General features: G+C 40.6%; 1 protein-coding gene across 2 annotated transcripts; it reads left to right on the top strand.

Moving 5' to 3' along the window:
- The first annotated feature begins 8,633 nt into the window (after positions 1-8,633).
- Positions 8,634-20,748, top strand: LOC133554429 (acidic mammalian chitinase-like). Of its 2 annotated transcripts, XM_061903189.1 has the most exons (12): positions 8,634-8,718; positions 8,811-8,850; positions 8,929-8,958; positions 9,056-9,260; positions 12,109-12,165; positions 12,257-12,422; positions 12,492-12,616; positions 12,699-12,822; positions 12,906-13,088; positions 19,458-19,574; positions 19,888-20,020; positions 20,109-20,748. In XM_061903189.1, exons 2-12 carry the CDS (start codon positions 8,826-8,828, stop codon positions 20,447-20,449), a joined length of 1,506 nt encoding a protein of 501 aa, XP_061759173.1. In that variant the 5' UTR covers positions 8,634-8,718; positions 8,811-8,825; the 3' UTR covers positions 20,450-20,748. The 2 variants fall into 2 exon arrangements, with proteins under 2 accessions (XP_061759173.1, XP_061759172.1); XM_061903188.1 differs by having other exon boundaries at positions 8,664-8,850.
- Positions 20,749-21,476: the final 728 nt, after the last annotated feature.

Genomic DNA, 21,476 nt, shown 5'->3' with positions numbered 1-21,476 from the left:
CGAGGGGCTCTTGGTAAAGATGGAACATTTGGCAAAAATATCGGACAATTCTGCAAATTTCATGGCTGGCTTACAGCGTGGTCACTCCGGGATCACTTACGACCGCCAGACAATTCTGAATGTGGATAGATCGGGCCGTTTTGGACTGATAGACGCGTGCTTGCTAGACCGGCTAGCTAGCATGGGAATACTTTGCCGGCTACATCCAGCGGCCTGTGAAGCAGCGGAGCATATGTGTTGTCTGTTTATTTATGAATAATGTAGACGAGGAGTGTTGGCTGAGTTCTTAACGTTTGCTTTCAGAGCGTGCATATCACAACATACAAGATGCCGTCATGGCGACACACAACCTATACCGGGCTACCGCGCATGCTCGTCACTCCTTCTTTTTTCCATGGCTCATAACATCACAATATAGTACTATGTATATGATGCGTTCAGTTTATCAAAGCACCAAGCAAATAATCGGAAAACTCCCATCATATCAATTCCTAGATATGATCGTAATTATTTTAAGTGCACTACGCATAATAAACACAACATTATTAATTTTGCTACCATGGATAATTTGATCAAAAATTCCCCAAAACAGCCCACTACCTATAATATAGGTTTTTTAAACATAAGATACCTGATAAAAAAAATGTTTCTGCTGTTACCTCAGAAATTGCAAGTTCGGATGTTATGATTGTGGCTCAGAGATTTGTATGTAGATTATATTTATTTTCCATAACAAACAGGATAACTTAAATACCCTGGCATTTTTTGAGTTGATTTTCATAAAATATGCTATTTAACTGCTACTGTTTAACAAGGACTGATTTAAATTGTGTTTGCACAACAAATTTTTTGGCGCTTTTGTTCATGTGGGAGAATATTCCAATAAAGGTGCACTACACACTACTTTTGAATTCATTATTGGCCTTTGCGTATACAATGCAGTTAATCGCGATTAATCGGAGAAATAGTGCGATTAACTTCGATTACAATTTTTAATCGTTGCCTAGCCCTAATATATATATATATATATCTATATATATATAGATATATATATATATATATATATCTATATATATATAGATATATATATAGATATATATATATATACACAAACTATCTTTCAGTTCTTTGGGAGGGAGGGTGCTAAATAACAAAATTAACACATCAAAGTAAATATTTTTTTCTTAAACAGATACAGTAACTGTATAACTGAACAGAAATAAAACAAATATTATTCAGTAAGGGACATCGGTCCTGCTCAATTCAAAATACTATAACTTATGTGTGTTGCATGAATGGTATTCAGCTTTTACCACTATATGAGCTACTTTGACAAAAAGAAAGGCGTTGCGAGCTATTGGTTTATTTATTGTATATGACCGGCAAAATTTCAATTTTTCTTTTTTTACAAAGCACATATTTACTCAAGCAGTGTGGTTATTGTCTCTGTGCTATATTGTGATACATAGTCATTAAAGAGAAGCATAAAATGTTGTAGACATACTAAGGGCTTGATCAATTGAGATCAAATAACAAGTTTTAAATAATGTGTGCAAACTATAAAAGTATTGGTGGGCATAATGTGGATGCCCTACTAACACTTAAAATTAAAGTACCAATGATAGTCACACACACACTAGGTGTGGTGAAATTTGTCCTTTGCACTTGACCCATCCCCTTGATCACGCCCTGGGAAGTGAGGGGAGCAGTGGGCAGCAGCCGTGCCACATGGTGATTTAACCCCCAATTCCAACCCTTGATGCTGAGTGCCAAACAGGGAGAAAATGGGTCTCATTTTTTTATAGTCTTTGGTATGACTCAGCTGGGGATTGAACTCACAACCTACCGATCTTAGGGCAGACACTCTAACCACGAGGCCACTGAGTAGGTAAGACTACGTAGAATGTGGAATACAATTGATGATATGTGCACCGGCTGTCACCACTCATTTATGTCATATGGTCCAACCTGTGGCATTTTTTTATGTTGTTGACATGCAACATGCAAATATAAATGTGCCACATTTTCTCTGCAATAATAAATCCAAACAACATAACCTACTTTTAACACGCTGAGGTTGTGCTCTGTGAGGAAATGCTGTGTTGTGATGGTGTGTCTGGATGTTTTCATATAGCGAGAGATAATACCCTATATGAAAAAAAACATTTAAAAAAATGCCAGCTAACACCAAAACGGATCATTTTAATTTGTTTTATACAGACCCTTTTGTCGTCCAACAGCTATGAAATTATAAAATGGCATTGATAAGCACACAGACAAAAATTATCTTTCTCTCTCCCTCTCTCTTTCGTCTGTCTCGCGATCACCTCCTTTCTAATCTGTGCACAACTGTGCCGGTGGTAAAAGAACATTAAAAACATATGAACACAAAACAGCGCCCGCAGAACAGTTTTAACTTTGATAAATCACATTGCAAGTGGTAAATGATTAGTGTGGATATTTTAGTAATCAGCACATATATGAAGACACACGCTAAATGGATTGCGCTCTTCATTTTGTTCATTCAAGAGTCGCAATCCTCTAAGCACGAGTTTAGTAGATCAGCTTTGCAAGTGCTATTAAGTCTGCACGCGTTTTAATGCACGTAAACCTTTAGTTGCTCAGGCCTTTTGCGTTCGAAATGAGAACTGTTTTTTTTTTACAGTACGTGGTGCAACCTTTAACTAATTAGTGCATTTTCTGAGGAATTACCCTGTGATTTGTTTATTGACTAGATGACTGCATGCACTGTCTGGTACAGTATATACAGTTATTTATGCATAAGAGCCACTTAAATGTATGCACTACATCAGGATTTGACAACAGTGGCCAGACTGGCATTTGTTCAATAGATTTTGTGCTTATCCAGCTTTGGTTTTCGGATTTACTACCGCCAACACGCATTCCTACGAAGCTGCCTAATGTTTTCATCAGAATACATTGCCGTGGTATGTCATTTTCTGGATCTAACCTTCCAATCTGCTGTTTTGAGGCATGTTAAAACAAATAATGCACTTTGTGACTTCAATAATAAATATGGCAGTGACATGTTGGCATTTTTTTCCATAACTTGAGTTGATTTATTTTGGAAAACCTTGTTACATTGTTCAATGCATCCAGCAGGGCATCACAAGAAAATTAGGCATAATAATGTGTTAATTCCACGACTGTATATATCGGTATCGATTGATATCAGAATCGGTAATTTAGAGTTGGACAATATCGGAATATCGGATATCGGCAAAAAAGCCATTATCGGTCATCTCTAGTAATAATACGTTGTAAAAACCACCGCAAATTGCACACTAGGTTAAAATTCCTTCCACTGAGGTGTCAGTTTTGTTTTTGCTTTTTACTGCAAAAGCCACAGCGTGTGTAAAAAAAATATATATTACAATAAATGCATAGGCAATTTTGTAATAATATCATGAGAAGAATCCTCATACATTTATAATCATATTTTATTCACTGTTAAAAGTGGCCCTTTGAGGGTGGCCTTAAGTGGGATGTGGCCCTCAATAAAAACGAGTTTGACACCCCTGCTAAAAGTGAACTGAATCTCCTTCTGTTTGTCGCCTCAGCTCCTCAGCCCGTGTGCTGGGTCCTGCTTCTTGATTCTTAATTCTATTTTTCATTTCTGTTAAATGCATCAATATCCTTGTCATTTCCTGCATTAAACATATTTAAAAAATGTTTAATTTGTAAATGCTACCATGTTTGTCTGACATCACCGAGGTTGCAAATGAAAGAATAAAACAATAATAGTCAAATACACCATTAAAATAAAGTAGTATATTGCAGGTCATACGGTGTGTCGTTGTTGTCTAATGATGCAGTAAATTCACATATCTGTTTTTTGTTGTTGTTAATAATTCTCTCCAGCATTTAGCAGCTGCAACAGTGTTCCCTTTAGCAAGTAGACTACCTTCATATATGATTTTACAAATTGTTCTTCCCAATCCCGAGTAAAATAAATGTTGTCGGCACAATGTTCATGATTATGATTGAACATCTGCTGCTAACTCCGCCCCTGACAAGATTAGAAAATCCTGGCTTGAGTAATCATATTATTATTCAGTGTAGTGCCACCGCCTAACTAAGTGTTTTTCAATCACTGTGCCGCAGCACACTAGTGTGTGCCTTGAGATACTGTCTGGTGTGCCGTGAAAGATGATGTCATTTCACCAAATTGCATTAAAATAATTTTTTGCAAACCAGTAATTATAATCCGCAAATAATATGCCGTTGTTGAGTGTCTGTTCTGTCTAGAGCGCGGCAGAGTAACCGTGTAATACTCTTCCATATCAGTAGGTGGCAGCAGGTAGCTAGCTGCTTTGTGGATATCAGCAACATGGTTTGTCGTGATCACAATATGCAGACGACAATAGGAGGCAGTAAAAAGGTATCTAATGCTTTAACCAAAAATAAACAAAAGGCGAGTGCTGCAAAGAAACGGCGTTGAAGCTTAGGGATGGCTATACAAAACGAAGTTAAAACATAACTGGCTGCAAAGTAAATAAAAACAGAATGCTGGACGACAGCAAAGACTTACAGCGTGTGCCGCAGCAGACGGCGTCCACTAAGTACATCCATATGACATGGCAACCAACAACAAAATAGGAAGACAAGACAAGAATTAAACACTACACACAGGAAAACACCAAAAAAACTCAAAATAAGTCACAGCGTGATGTGACAGGTGGTGACAGTACACCTACTTTGAGACAAGAGCTACAGTGATGCATGGTTGGTTATGGATTGAATTTATATCAAACAATTGCGTGAATGAGTTTTTACTGTCAATATCGGCTGCTGAGTTTCATTTTTTTTATGTTTTCTGCTAGTGGTGTGGCTCTGGATTTTTTTCAATAGAAAAAATCTGCCTTGGCTCAAAAAAGGTTGAAAAACACTGGCCTAACCAACCTCTTTGATTTTTACCAAACCGAACAACAAAGGAGAAATCCTGGCTAACTTCATCATGATTTGTAGTACAGGCCCCTGGTATACAGTATGTGCAGAAATTGTACTGTATACCCCTAAAAGAAAAAAATCCAATATATATGTCAAACAGGTGAGAAATAAGTCAAAATAAGATTGTGTTTACAAACAGTGGTTTAAGCTTCTTTTTTTTTATTGTGCAGGAGTAGTGTGGGTATATGGTTTCCGGTCAAATATCTGTTGGGTTGAGGACTGTGAAAGTTTTGGAACCACTGGTGGAAATCCTTAGAGTGCAACGCTCAAATGATTTATATATATGGTATATACATGTATATATCATACATGTATATATATATTTGATACATATATGATATATATGATGAACATACATATATACTAAATGGACCTTACACGTGGCTTGCTATGCACTTTTGGGTCTCATTCTAACCATACAGCAAATGTTCACAAATGTTCATTTTACTGAACCCTGAAAAAACTGCTGCCATACCAAATAACCTACAGTTACATCATGTAGGTTAAAAAACATCTTATCGTTACTTTTCCAGCGAGGAAGGCGATATAACTGATAATTGTTATTGTTTATGGCAGCCGCTCTGATTGTTGCTTTGAATGACAAGATTCTAAAGTCGACATACACGTCCTCCTGTATGAAGTCAAACGGGAAGAAAAGTAAAAATTAGGGCTGTCAAGTGAATATTTTTTTAATCATATTAATCACACTCGTGAACTGTGATTAATCACATGTTATTATTTGCTTGCATGAATTACATTTGCTTCAGAAAATACCCCAATATTTGGATACGGATGCAAGGTTGTAGTCACACTGTCATACAGGAACATTTTTAAATGTTTTACTGAACTGCAAATCATTGATTTGCTCAAAAATGGGTGACAGTATTTATTGTAAGAAATAAGTGCACAGTTTTGAAGTTTTTGTAGTAATAAAGAAAACAAGGTACTGATGTACAGTATATCAATAGATAGAGTAATAGTGAGGTCTATTTATAAATCACTTTTCTTTAGAGATTCAAAGCTTTACATAGTGAAACCCATTATATATGTCCTTTAGGCAACACTTAAACCAGTGTAAGTGGCACTGGGAGCAGGTGGGTAAAGTCTCTTTCCCAAGGACACATCAGCTGTGACAAGGATGACAGAAGCAGGAATCAAACCTGGAGGCCTCAATTTCAAAAAGGCTGTGTTTAATTCATCTGTGTTAAACGCAGGTAAACTCAGCCAGCATAGTTTTCTGTCCCCTTTTTGCTGTCCTTGTAGCATTCATGCTATCGGCGCCATCCTCACGGTCATATTTCGCTTTATATACTTATATGTTACGCTTTATATACCGGATGTCGCTGCAATAAAAACTAATTATTTCAGTTTTATCTAAAGTTCCGCCGGAATTATGTCACGGCTAGACACACCTCTGAACACGCTCCTGCACGCATCACTCCGGTGGCAGCTGCTTTCCATCAGCATTCAAAGCACCTGTCACTAATGAGAGGACCTGCCTTCATAAACCTGCACAACCTGCAATCCCGTGCCAGAACGTAGCTACCTGTCCTGTACAGTAAGCCTAATTGTTGTCTCTGTGCAAACCTGTTCTCTCTCTGTTATCTACCCCGTCCTTGTCGTTCCAACAGCAGACCTCCATTCCCGCGTGACGAGTTGTGTCTCCTCTCCCCTTGCTCCCTCTGCTTCTCTGATTGCCGCTTGGATCTCGACCTCCCGGCTGGACACGGACATTCGACGCCTTGTTATAGCCCCCGACTTTCTGCCTGCTCACGGACCTCCAAGCGCTGCCTTTTCCCTCTTGCTCTCCCGCCTCATTCGCTCAACACTATCGGTAACACTCAACAGCTAATTGCCACACATATTTTCCACACCATACACCTTTTGGATATATTACAGGCTTCATTTCTGATTATTATATAGGCGCCAGCGCCCCCCGCGACCCCGAAAGGGAATAAGCGGTAGAAAATGGATGGATGGATGGATGCATATATAATAAATAACATAGAGCTAAATACGACTTCCCTGTTGTCTGTGCCGTTTCCTCATCCTGTACACATAACAAAATTCGTTTTGAATGGCGCTTAACACATAATCACACTGACGTGACGAGATCACTTCAATGGCCGCGACCTTTCTGTGGAAAAAACAAACACTGATTAAACTTTATTTATCATGACGCAATATAAAATATCAAATATTGGTCAGCAGTCATTCTTTTAAAGTTCTCCAACAGAAAACTATTTTGTCCCCGAAAAAAACAGCTCGAGTACATCAGTGAATACAGCTGATTATTGAGTAAGGCTGTCAAAATGAATGGATTACTACAGATTAATCCGTCATCGTTAATAAAGAGGACCAATGAATTTAGTCTTTTCTGACTCACATACATTGATGTTGGATACTCGTTTTAAAAGGGAACTTACATTTTTTGGGGCATTTTGCCTATCTTTTACAATCATTATGAAAGACATGATTTTTTAATGCATTCTATGCTAAATACATTAAATAATTGGAGCTCCACTATTTTGCCCTTAAAATGCAATAAGTAACCATTCAAAATGCGCCGACAATACTAAATGTAGATTTTGTGATTTGACTATTAACCAAGTATTAGTGTATTGTTATGATAAGCGCAAACGCAGACAAACTATTTATAGCAGCGCTGTGATCACTTCCGTGTGTCCCTATGTCTACATCATCCAGTGGTCTGCTGCTTCCTCGCTTTCCTGCTCCTTGGATGTTTATTATAGATCATAAATCATGCCTCTCACCTGCACAGAAGAAGTCTGAGTAGGTATTCCGACAAATTGGTAGACTTTGACAGCCATTTAGGACCCAATACTGGCGAGGACAAGACGAAAAGCATGTTGTCTTCGTAGTCGTCCCGTTTCTTTGAGACATTATTCATCTGAATAGGAGTATATGACGACCCCAGCAGTTAGCATCCTAATGACAGCAGATCTTTGCCATCAAAAATGGCGTACGGCAGGTTTTTGTGCGTACGCAAGATTTGTATGAGGCCCCTGGTTTCCAGTCGCATGATCGAGGCGTGTTAGTCTGGTTTCTCAAAAGCCAAACATGATCAGATGAAGGTGTTTCAATGGGTTGTAGGATGCTTCTTTAGAGCCGATCTATTTGAGAAATTAGACTAATTTAGTGCATGGAAACATAGTCACTCAAAAGGCTGCTGAGAAAATAGGCGATGTTACATCTATTTGAAACATCTTCCACTATTTTTTCTACTGGGGTAGACAAAATAGTGGGGTAGTGTTTGCAAGTGCTTCATCAAATACCTAATTGCCTCGTTACCCTATTGCGGAACTAATCGGGTGTAGTTCTACTCTATTATAATTTCCTAACAAAAAGTAGAAAGAAGGCTAAACGTAGGTACATCAGAGACACAAGAAGCAGAAATGTAAACTACAGGAAGCTGGTTTATAAATAAAACTGTGCTCCTCGTGGGAAGACAAATCCACCATTATCAAGATGCTCTTATCTGTAGAGGAGCCTTTACATAACCTTAGTTGTGCTTGTTCTGTCTTATCTTACAAGAAAGATAGATAGTATAGAAAGTACTCAACTAATGGGATATATTTTGCAGCGCCAATTGTGCCCCAAGGGATCATCATCTCATTGCTGTCCCATGCCCCTTTGTCCCCTTTCTTATCATACCTATAAAGCACACTCCCACACAGAAAATGCTTACATCCACCCAATCACCTTGGACCAGTAAAGACCTCAGAGGTTTTTATCAGTTCTTGTTCATCTATTTATGCTGTGCAGACGGCGGAATTCATAACCAATTGCAAAAAATTCAAGTCCCTTTCTTTTCATAGTTTGGAGGTCACACCATGGCTCACCTAAAGGTCTTGACTGGTAAGCGCATTGTTTCTATTTAGACTAAAGGCTGTGGCATAACATCAGCATATCCCTAACTGAATGCTTTTTCCCCAGGATTGTCACTTCTGATGTGCCTCCAAATCGGTATGCTTTTGCAATATCACTTACTATTTTCACAATAGCCTTTTTCACTACCAAGGTGAGCTTTTTTTCATGTCATTGCTCTTCCTTTGTTAATCAGTGTCTTCCAGCAAGCTGGTGTGCTATTTCACCAACTGGTCCCAGTACAGGCCAGGTGTTGGGAAATATTTCCCCCAAAATGTGGACCCCAACCTCTGCACACATCTGATCTACGCCTTCTCAATCATTAGCCCCTCTAATGAGCTGTCCACCTACGAATGGAACGATGAAGTTATGTATAAGTATTTCAATCAACTCAAGCAAAGGTCAGTTAGCTTCTGTCGTTCAATGTTTTTTTTCTTTTAACTTGCAAGCATGTTTGTGTGAGACTGCAATGTCTGTTTGTTTTTTTATGATAGAAAAGTGTGGTTTGTATAATGCTCATCGATAGAAGTAAATACAATACAAAAACTCAAAGCTCTGGTGAGGATAGTTAAATAAAATGCATCCAAACAATATATTCAGCTTCAAGCACAGGACTCATAACTTAAAATCACCACGCCTCATTTATGTTATATTGACGATTTGTTGGCTTAACGCCACATTTAATTGTTCATGGAATGTGTCTTTTTATAGATGCATCGAACCATTTTATTGAATGTATAGCGTTCAAGATTCCAAATTTATCCTCATCAGGATTCACATTTTACTTAAATTTTTTTCATTGATAAAACATCTCATGGAACAAACCCATAAACCAAACACGACAATTAAAAAATTTGAATTATAGTGACGTTGAATGACAATTACAAAATGACTATAATGGTAACTACTATTTAAATATCGAATATAGTAATGCCTCCTTTACCACTTTTAATTGGTTCCGGAAATGACCGCGATAAAGGAATTTCTGTGAAGTACGAATCATTATTATAAATTAGAGCATTAAACATTTTTTAACTTTTAACATTATGCGAGCCCTTTAGACTTTTAAATAACTCCCTTTAGTCACTTTTACATTCTCTTAATTTAATACAGCAGTGGGTACGCAGGCTCCATCTAGTGGTACGCCAAATAATCACTTATTTAAACATTCAAACACAGTGTTACTGTTCAAATTGTGTGTAATGCTATAGTGGCCAAAATATTATATATACTTGTTGAATAAAACCTTTGCCTGGTTGTAATGAATATTTAGGCCTAAACGCTATTGTAATGTTGGTCATTATGGTGATACTTGGAGAGCCAGGAGTTTTCTGAGGTGGTACTTGGTGAAAAAGTTAAAGTTAAGGTACCAATGATTGTGGTGAAATTTTTTCTCTGCATTTGATCCATCCCCTTGTTCCACCTTCTGTGATGTGAGAGAGCAATGGGCAGCAGTGGTGGCCACGCCCAGGAATAATTTTTGGTGATTTAACCCCTAATTACAACCCTTGATGCTGAGTGCCAAGCAGATAGGTAATGGATCCCACTTTTATTGTCTTTGGTATGACTCGGCCGGGGTTTGAACTCACGACCTACCGATCTCAGGGCGGACACTCTAACCACAACACCACTGAGAAGGTTTAAGTAGAAAAAACCTTTAACCTTCCTCTTGTGTTAGCTTTCTGTTACCATCTCTTATGTTAACGGGTCGGTTTTGACCCATGTCTTAAATCAGCTGTAAAATACACTAAAAACAATGATCTATCATCCAATTTGTTTCTCATCTCTTGGTTACCTCGTTAGTCTTCCTTATCCTTGAAAATATTGGTTTTAATATTTTTGGTTTGGGCCATTGGGCCTTTTTTTGTCAGTATACCCCTCGATTTCAATTTTTAAAAATGGTAAAACGAACCTCAAGAGAATCATATACATAAAAAAAAGGTTGTTGTGTTACCTAACCATTACTAAGGGGTATTAGAACACATCTCTTAAATAAATGTGTTTTATTTATTTTTTCATTTTAAGAATTTTAACTATAGTAACATTTATGGTGTTACGGGTCAATTTCGACCCATATATATTTACTTCAAGAAAAAGGCTAAAACGTATTTTTTTCAGCAACAGAAATCCAACATCAAACAAACAACAACCAATCAAGCAAATGAAATCAAGAGAAATAGATTACTAGTTCCAAAACTAATAAAAAAACAAAATCAGAGTGGCAAAAAGTGACACTTTTAGTGTCCGTCTTTTGTTTGTTTTTGTACAGGATAACAAGGTAAAATGAGAATCCACTAAAGCTCACATGATTGGGAGAGGAGCTGGCTGTCAGTGTGTTCAGTTTCGGCTCTTATCATTGCTTTATCATCTTATTTTTATAACTGGGTCGAAACCGACCCTAACAACACCAAGGGCATAATTTCTACCAGAGCGTTTTATAATTTAGTGAAAAAAATTAAAATGTTTTATTTTGTTGACAAAGAAGTTCCTGACAAAGTCAAAAAGCTTTGATGCAAAAAAATAAATGTATGTGGTGTTCTTATGCATTTAAAAACTAAAACGGCTCGGTGCCGACCCTAACACAAGACGAAGGTTAAGAACCACCACAATATAGTAATGCTGAACCAACCAGTGGCCACAATAATGAAGAGCATGGCCTGGTTAGTTTGGTGTCATATAGTGAGTCAATATAACTGTAGGATTTGTTTTATTCATTTAACAATTGCTATGCTTGAAAATGCTTAATTTAGGACAAAATAGAGCATTCTCAAAACTGACAGAATAAGAGTTCAACCGGGGCTGCCATGAAGCTACAGAAATAAAATAGGTGTTTGACGATACATTCATCTCATGAGATGAGACAATACACGATGTCAACGGGACAAGATTTTAACGTTCATATTGGGTACAGTTCCTAAGGCCCCCGACTGGCAAGTGTTGTGGGGGAGGGTGTTATGGGGCCCAGAATTCCAGACAAATTATACTAGCTGTCTCGAAAAACACAACCAGACAACCAAGCAAAAAAAATATATAAAATAATAATAATAATAATAATAATAATAATAATGGTAACAAAGTAACCACAAAGTCCACAAGTGAAACAAAAAGACACAGTTAAAAGCTAATCACTGCACACAAAGCAATTAAGTACATGTCGGATACCATATTAACTGTCTAAATTGATGTGTATTTAAAAATGCTGATAGCACTACTGTATGTTTTTAATCACATGATTTATACATGTAACAGAAACCCCCAGTTGAAAACGCTGTTGGCTGTTGGTGGATGGAACTTTGGAACCACACAGTGAGTCTGAAATGAACGAAACAAGTAGTCATGGCAATATTCAAACACCGGTATGACTGGTAATATGAAACACTGTTTCCCATGCCAACAGATTTACCATCATGACTTCCACCCCGGTCAACCGCCAGACATTCATCCAGTCTTCCATCAAATTCTTGCGAGAGTATGGCTTTGACGGACTGGACCTGGACTGGGAGTATCCTGGAGCTCGAGGGAGTCCACCGGAGGATAAAATGAGGTTCACAGTGCTTTGCCAGGTCAGCCGGAAGAACATTAAATGATCTCAAATTACAGAAACATGTCTAATTATCTTTAATTACATGTAGGAATTACTGGCCGCCTTTGAGGAAGAAGCTGCAAGGACCAACCAGCCACGCCTGTTGCTCACAGCTGCAGTGGCTGCTGGCAAGGGAAATATTGACAATGGTTATGAGATTGCACAAGTTTCTAAGTAAGTTAAGTGGGTAAGGTTTGTTGAAGACAGCTAGTTTTGTTCCTATGCAAGCTTTAAAATGTCCTGTGGTGTCAAACAGGTTGTTAGACTTTTTGAATATCATGACCTATGATTTTCATGGAGCATGGGACCCATTCACCGGTCACAACAGCCCCCTTTACCGCTCGTCTTTTGATGAAGGGGATAATATCTACTACAATACAGTGAGTAAAATATACAACAAACTACTGCTATGCAATCATAAGAGTTTCGTGCACAATACATATTTTTCTCTTCCCTCTTATAGGACTTTGCAATGAAATACTGGCGAGACCAAGGAGCTTCTCCAGACAAGCTCAATGTCGGTATTGCCACATACGGGCGCACATTTCGTACAACTTCAGCATCTAATGGCGTTGGAGCGCCTGCCAACGGACCGGCCTCAGCTGGGCCCTACACTCGTGAAGCTGGGTTCTGGTCTTACTATGAGGTTGGTCAACAGACTAGTTCATTTCATTTCTTAATGTTCCATTGAGTAAACAAACCGCCTTCTTGGAAATGTTCTAAGAACTTTAGACCCATGTCTATTTTTGCAAACCATATGTTAGGTCAGGTCAGGTGGCCAGGTCAAAGGGGCCTTTTTATGCAAAACTAACTTTTCATACGTAATGATAGCTGCTTATGAGTATTTAGGATCTGCATAACTCTTGAATTTTTTTTAATCAAACCATGGAGGCATTGTGGAGATATTTATAAAACAATCTTGTCTTCCTTTATACTTTGTCCGAACGGTCCGCTTGATGTTTTCTAATATGTGACATCAGTGGATTATGTTAGTATGGTAGAAGTTTACCCAAGCCACAGCAACATCCTTGGCTCAGATCAGGGCATGAACAAACTCAACCCAATGGGCACAATGAGAAACCTTGGAGGGGACCACTGAAAAGTGTAACCATTAGGGATGTAACGTTAAATTAAAAAAAAAATAATAATATATATATATATATATATATATATATATATATATATATATATATATATGTGTGTACAATTCAAAGATGCACATAATAAAATCAAGTAATAAAAAGTATTGAGAAAACAAAGAAATGCAATAATATTTGACTCTCTCGCTTGCTACAGCAGTTTAAACGCTGCACTGTTTACAAGATGCTGGACAGTTTGCCACAGCCTAAGCCAAACCATGCCAGTTTGTCTGATATCTTACATATTAAACTCATTGCAACTTTTTTAGCGTCTTGGTGCGTGCCGTTTGCTTTGGCTGTCCCTTTTTCTCAGTTTGGCAGCAAATAGCTACAGCTAACTGCATTGTTTCTGGCAGAGAGAACAAATGGAGAGACAGGCAAGGTGCAGTAGTTTGAGAAAATTAAATGGATTAAAACCTGCTAAGATAATTTTGGTTATGTCAAATGCAAAAATAATAGGTTTTTAGGTTCTACAGTGAGGGTAAACACCATAAAATATTTCCCAGTAAAGCTGTTTTCCATAGAGTTACAGAAGCCCATACTGTATTATAATCCCTGACACTCACTATGCCACCATTTGGAACCCCCTGACTTTTTTATTATCACAACAGGCATCACCATTGTATCTCATTTGTCCTTTTCAGGTTTGTGACTAATCAAATGTCTACATATTTCAACAGTTTTCTAAACTGTAATGTAAGTTTAGCCTTTGACAAGCCAGCTCACATGTAGCCTCACATGATACACTTCATTTTCATATCCATCCATCCATCCATCATCTTCCGCTTATCCGAGGTCGGGTCGCGGGGGCAACAGCCTAAGCAGGGAAACCCAGACTTCCCTCTCCCCAGCCACTTCGTCTAGGTCTTCCCGGGGGATCCCGAGGCGTTCCCAGGCCAGCCGGGAGACATAGTCTTCCCAACGTGTCCTGGGTCTTCCCCGTGGCCTCCTACCGGTTGGACGTGCCCTAAACACCTCCCTAGGGAGGCGTTCGGGTGGCATCCTGACCAAATGCCCGAACCACCTCATCTGGCTCCTCTCGATGTGAAGGAGCAGCGGCTTGACTTTGAGTTCCTCCCGGATGGCAGAGCTTCTCACCCTATCTCTAAGGGAGAGCCCCGCCACACGGCGGAGGAAACTCATTTCGGCCGCTTGTACCCGTGATCTTATCCTTTCGGTCATGACCCAAAGCTCATGACCATAGGTGAGGATGGGAACGTAGATTGACCGGTAAATTGAGAGCTTTGCCTTCCGGCTCAGCTCCTTCTTCACCACAACGGATCGGTACAACGTCCGCATTACTGAAGACGCCGCACCGATCCGCCTGTCGATCTCACGATCCACTCTTCCCTCACTCGTGAACAAGACTCCTAGGTATTTGAACTCCTCCACTTGGGGCAGGGTCTCCTCCCCAACCCGGAGATGGCATTCCACCCTTTTCCGGGCGAGAACCATGGACTCGGACTTGGAGGTGCTGATTCTCATTCCGGTCGCTTCACACTCGGCTGCGAACCGATCCAGCGAGAGCTGAAGATCCCGGTCAGATGAAGCCATCAGGACCACATCATCTGCAAAAAGCAGAGACCTAATCTTGCGGTTACCAAACTGGAACCCCTCAACGCCTTGACTGCGCCTAGAAATTCTGTCCATAAAAGTTATGAACAGAATCGGCGACAAAGGACAGCCTTGGCGGAGTCCAACCCTCACTGGAAATGTGTTCGACTTACTGCCGGCAATGCGGACCAAGCTCTGGCACTGATCGTACAGGGAACGGACCGCCACAATAAGACAGTCCGATACCCCATACTCTCTGAGCACTCCCAACAGGACTTCCCGAGGGACACGGTCAAATGCCTTCTCCAAGTCCACAAAGCACATGTAGACTGGTTGGGCAAACTCCCATGCACCCTCAAGAACCCTGCCGAGAGTATAGAGCTGGTCCACAGTTCCACGACCAGGACGAAAACCACACTGTTCCTCCTGAATCCGAGGTTCGACTATCCGACGTAGCCTCCTCTCCAGTACACCTGAATAAACCTTACCGGGAAGGCTGAGGAGTGTGATCCCACGATGGTTGGAACACACCCTCCGGTCCCCCTTCTTAAAGAGAGGAACCACCACCCCGGTCTCCCAATCCAGAGGTACCGCCCCCGATATCCACGCAATGCTGCAAAGTCTTGTCAATCAAGACAGCCCCACAGCATCCAGAGCCTTAAGGAACTCCGGGCGGGTCTCGTCCACCCCTGGGGCCTTGCCACCGAGGAGCTTTTTAACTACCTCAGCGACCTCAGCCCCAGAAATAGGAGAGTCCACCACAGATTCCCCAGGTACTGCTTCCTCATAGGAAGACGTGTTGGTGGGATTGAGGAGGTCTTCGAAGTATTCCTTCCACCTATCCACAACATCCGCAGTCGAGGTCAGCAGAACACCATCCGCACCATACACGGTGTTGATAGTGCACTGCTTCCCCTTCCTGAGGCGGCGTATGGTGGTTCAGAATCGCTTCGAAGCCGTCCGGAAGTCGTTTTCCATGGCTTCCCCGAACTCCTCCCATGTCCGAGTTTTTGCCTCCGCGACCGCTGAAGCTGCACACCGCTTGGCCTGTCGGTACCTGTCCACTGCCTCCGGAGTCCTATGAGCCAAAAGGACCCGATAGGACTCCTTCTTCAGCTTGACGGCATCCCTCACCGCTGGTGTCCACCAAGGGGTTTTAGGATTGCCGCCCCGACAGGCACCAACTACCTTGCGGCCACAGCTCCGATCTGCCGCCTCGACAATAGAGGTGCGGAACATGGTCCACTCGGACTCAATGTCCAGCACCTCCCTCGTGACATGTTCAAAGTTCTTCCGGAGGTGGGAATTGAAACTTTGTCTGACAGGAGACTCTGCCAGACGTTCCCAGCAGACCCTCACAATGCGTTTGGGCCTCCCAGGTCTGTCCGGCATCCTCCCCCACCATCGCAGCCAACTCACCACCAGGTGGTGATCGGTAGAAAGCTCCGCCCCTCTCTTCACCCGAGTGTCCAAAACATGAGGCCGCAAATCCGATGACACAACTACAAAGTCGATCATGGAACTGCTGCCTAGGGTGTCCTGGTACCAAGTGCACATATGGACACCCTTATGTTTGAACATGGTGTTTGTTATGGACAAACTGTGACGAGCACAAAAGTCCAATAACAAAACACCACTCGGGTTCAGATCCGGGCGGCCATTCTTCCCAATCACGCCTCTCCAGGTCTCACTGTCGTTGCCAACATGAGCGTTGAAGTCTCCCAGTAGGACAAGGGAATCACCCGGGGGAGCACTTTCCAGTACTCCCTCGAGTGCTCCCAAAAAGGGTGGGTACTCTGAACTGCTGTTTGGTGCATAAGCACAAACAACAGTCAGGACCCGTCCCCCCACCCGAAGGCGGAGGGAGGCTACCCTTTCGTCCACTGGGTTGAACTCCAACGTACAGGCTTTGAGCCGGGGAGAAACAAGAATTGCCACCCCAGCCCGTCGCCTCTCACTGCCGGCAACGCCAGAGTGGAAGAGGGTCCAATCCCTCTCGAGAGAAGTGGTTCCAGAGCCCTTGCTGTGCGTCGAAGTGAGTCCGACTATATCCAGCCGGAATTTCTCGACTTCGCGCATTAGCTCTGGCTCTTTCCCCCACAGTGACGTGACGTTCCACGTCCCAAGAGCTAGCTTCTGTAGCCGAGGATCGGACCGCCAAGTGCCCTGCCTTCGGCTGTCGCCCAGCTCACATTGCACCCGACCTCTATGGCCCCTGCTATGGGTGGTGAGCCCATTGGAGGGGTGACCCACGTTGCCTCTTCGGGCTGTGCCCGGCCGGGCCCCATGGGAACAGGCCCGGCCACCAGGCGCTCACCATCGTGCCCCACCTCCGGGCCTGGCTCCAGAGGGGGGCCCCGGTGACCCGCGTCTGGGCGAGGGAAAACTGAGTCTCTGTTGTAGTATATCCATAGAAGTCTTCGAGCTGCTCTTATATATATATATATATATATATATATATATATATATATATATATATATATATATATATATATGTATATATATCAGGGGTCAGCAACCTTTACCACTCAGAGCCATTTTGACCCGTTTCACAAAATAAAGAAAACTATGGGAGCCACAATACTCTTTTGAAATTTAAAATGAAATAACACAACTTACAAAGTTTTTTTTTTGCTTTGTGCTATGTACTAACCAGGGGTCTCAAACATGCGGCCCGCACCTAAATATGAAAATTTAATATTAGTGCGGCCTGCGAGTTTTATTTGAATGCCGCTTGACAACATCACATTTGCCAACCACCTCAATTTTTCCGGCAGACTACCGAGTTTCCGAGCAACCATTCTCTCGACTGTCTGCTGGTTTTTACCCAAACAACAATAATAAGGGCGTGCTATGATGACAATGCATTTAACGCCCTCTACAAACGTACAAACGTAACAAACAGCTTACCAGCCCATTCATATGTTGTATGAGGCATCTGCAAACACACATAGGCGACTGCAAGTATACTTGCTCAACAGCCATACAGGTTACACTGAGGGTTGTGATATAAACAACTTTAGCACTCTTACTAATATGCGCCACACTGTAAAACCACACCAAACAAGAATGACAAACATATTTCGGGAGAACACCTGCACTGTAACACAACATAAACACAACAGAACAAATACCCAGAATCCCATGTATCCCAAACTAAACCGCTCTACATTATACACCCCCGCTACCACCAAACCCCGCCCACCTCAACCGACGCACGGGGGGGGGGGTGTATAATGGAAGAGTTTGGGATGCATGGGATTCTGGGTATTTGTTCTGTTGTGTTTATGTTGTGTTACAGTGCAGATGTTCTCCCAATGTGTGTTTGTCATTCTTGTTTGGTGTGGGTTCACAGTGTGGCGCATATTGGTAAGAGTGTTAAAGTTGTTTATATCACAACCCTCAGTGTAACCTGTATGCCTGTTGAACAAGTATGCAAGTATGAACAAGTATATATATATATATATATATATATATATATATATATATATATATATACATATATGTATACATACACAATCGCGATCAAAAGTTTACACACACTTGTTAACAACATAATGTCATGGCTGTCTTGAGTTTCCAATAATTTCTACAACTCTTCTTCGTTTGTGATAGAGTGATTGGAGCACATACTTGTTGGTCATAAAATAACATTCATGAAGTTTGGTGCTTTTTAATGAATTTATTATGGGTCTACTGAAAATGTGACCAACTCTGCTGGGTCAAAAGTATATAAAGCAACGTTAATATTTACTTACATGTCCTTAGGAAAGTTTCACTGAAATAAGGCACTTTTGGTAGCAATCACAAGCTTCTGCTTGAATTTTTGACCACTCGTCTTGACGAAATTGGTGCAGTTTAGCTAAATGTGTTGGTTTTCTGACATGGACTTGTTACTTCAGCATTGTCCACACGTTTAAGTCAGGAGTTTGCGACAGCCATTCTAAAACCTTAATTCTAGCCTGATTTAGCCTTTCCTTTACCACTCTTGACGTGTTTTTGGGGTCATTGTCCTGTTGGAACACTCAACTGCGCTCAAGACCCAACCTCCGGGCTAACGATTTTAGGTTGTCCTGAAAAATTTGGCGGTAATCTTTCATTGTCCCATTTAAAGCACCAGTTCCATTGGCAGAAAAACAGTCCCAGAGCAAAATACTACCTGTACTACTACAAGCCTGTTTCGCAGGTTTCCCAGCTCAGGCTTGTAGGGATGATTTAGCCTCTAGTTTTTTTACTGACCTACCTACCTGCCTAACCAAAATAAATACTGTACATACATATATTTATTTATATATTAACATTGGTTTCTTTCATTATTACAGATTTGCACATTCCTCAAAGTAGGAAGTCTTCAATGGATTGACGAGCAGAAGGTGCCATATGCCATCAGAGGCAATGCATGGGTTGGGTTTGATAACAGACAGAGCATTGAAATCAAGGTAAAAAATGGCTTACTTTAATCACAATTTAAGTGATTACAGGCTATGTAAAAAACAGTTCTCACAGTGTAGTTTACCAATAGTTATTAAGATTAGCTAACCAAGGTACACTCACAATGTTCTGCCATATCTATTAATTGATATTTGATCGCTGTGTGAGCTTCTTGGATGTACATTTGATGACCATTTGAATCACATGAACTAAAATAACTATGCAACTATTGATTCAGTGTGGCATTGAGCTCTGTAAGCACTGTTGCCTTCAACCTAATATTTTTAACTGGATGGGCACTCTGTTCATGTTTTCGCACAGGCACAATACCTGAAAGAAGAACATTTTGGAGGAGCTTTTATCTGGGCTCTGGATCTTGATGATTTCAATGGACAGTTCTGTGGACAAGGAAACTACCCACTCATCAGTTACCTGCGCTCTCTTCTGGGTTCAGGTCAGGAGTTTGTTGAAAATAAAGCAAATAATCTGTCTGACAAGTCCATAATTCATCTGTTTCACTATAATTTACTTTATCTTGTTAGATTTCCCAACACCAACTCTGGAAACCACAAACTCATCTCAGTCCACGATGGCAACAACCACAAATTTCCAACCAACTACCAATTTCCAACCAACTACTAATCCCCCAAAAACCACCGATTCTCAACCAACTACCAATTTCCAAACAACCACCACTTCCAAATCCACCACCACAACTGCTGCTTCCGGTAGCGGCTTCTGTGTTGGAAAACCTGATGACCTTTATGTCAATAGTGATGACAAGGCCACCTTTTACCAGTGCTTCCATGGACGCACATTCATCCAGAGGTGCCCTGCGAGTCTTGTTTTCAATAAACAATGCAATTGCTGTAATTGGCCATAATACATACAGTGTGAAATAATTTCCTTTCTTAAACAAGATAACATAGTATGTTTCTAGTCTACCATCTTAATTAAAAAGGAATATACAGTAGTAAATATAGCACAGGACAATCCCATGGTTTTCGTTGTTTCTGACAACCACCTGAAAATTGCATCATAAAGATCCTCACTTTTGTTACAGTCTACCTTTTTTTTACTACTACTGGGCAACTATATACTCAGAATTGCACACGTGTAAATAACATTTGAATATTTGACCATTATTCAACTCCACACTATTAAAACACTCTTGACAAAAAATGGTTTGATGTGTTTGATTCATCTTTCCAGTATCATTATTACTTATGTATCATATACAAAATGTATTTACTTTAACAGGTTTGACTTTAGGCAAACTTCTTTAGTTAGACTGCAGAGTCATTATTCGGGTGATGCTTATCAGACCTACATACAGTATTGAGGACCTATCAAAAATAGGCTTTTTTTGGGGGGGTGCATCCATCTACAGGTTTTCACCGTTTGCTTGAGGTCTGGAAAGTGACTCATGCAAAAATCAGAGATATAATATATACAATATTTTTTTCTGTTTTATTACACCTGTACTTAATTTATATCCATTTACTTTTGATATGTCTTTACTTCTTTGAATTGATTTTTATTATTTATGTACTCATAACATTTTGGGGATTTGTACTTTTTATTTTACTAAAATGCATCAGCTTATTTACATCTTTTTTCTTTCACAATTTTTCGTATTACTTTTCTTTTTTTTCACCTTCATCTATTGATTCTTTTCACCCTCTAATGATAAATGGTGACACTAAAACACAGAAAATATTTGAAAACATTTTGAACAACCTTCGTATATTGTTTATATGTGTTTGGACCACTCTTTCAAGCACAGCTTTAGACGTATCTGCGTATCTGACCGGCTGAGCCTGGACGAAGTAACCCTTCTCCCCACGACTATCTGTTGGTTTCTCAATTGACTTGACTGGACTCCCACTTTATCTATCAATTTAACCATT

This window comes from Nerophis ophidion, linkage group LG06 (genome assembly GCF_033978795.1).
Source record: "Nerophis ophidion isolate RoL-2023_Sa linkage group LG06, RoL_Noph_v1.0, whole genome shotgun sequence".
Classification (NCBI taxonomy): domain Eukaryota; kingdom Metazoa; phylum Chordata; class Actinopteri; order Syngnathiformes; family Syngnathidae; genus Nerophis; species Nerophis ophidion.
Note: the sequence above shows the minus strand (reverse complement) of the source record. Positions and strands in the feature narration are given on the sequence as shown.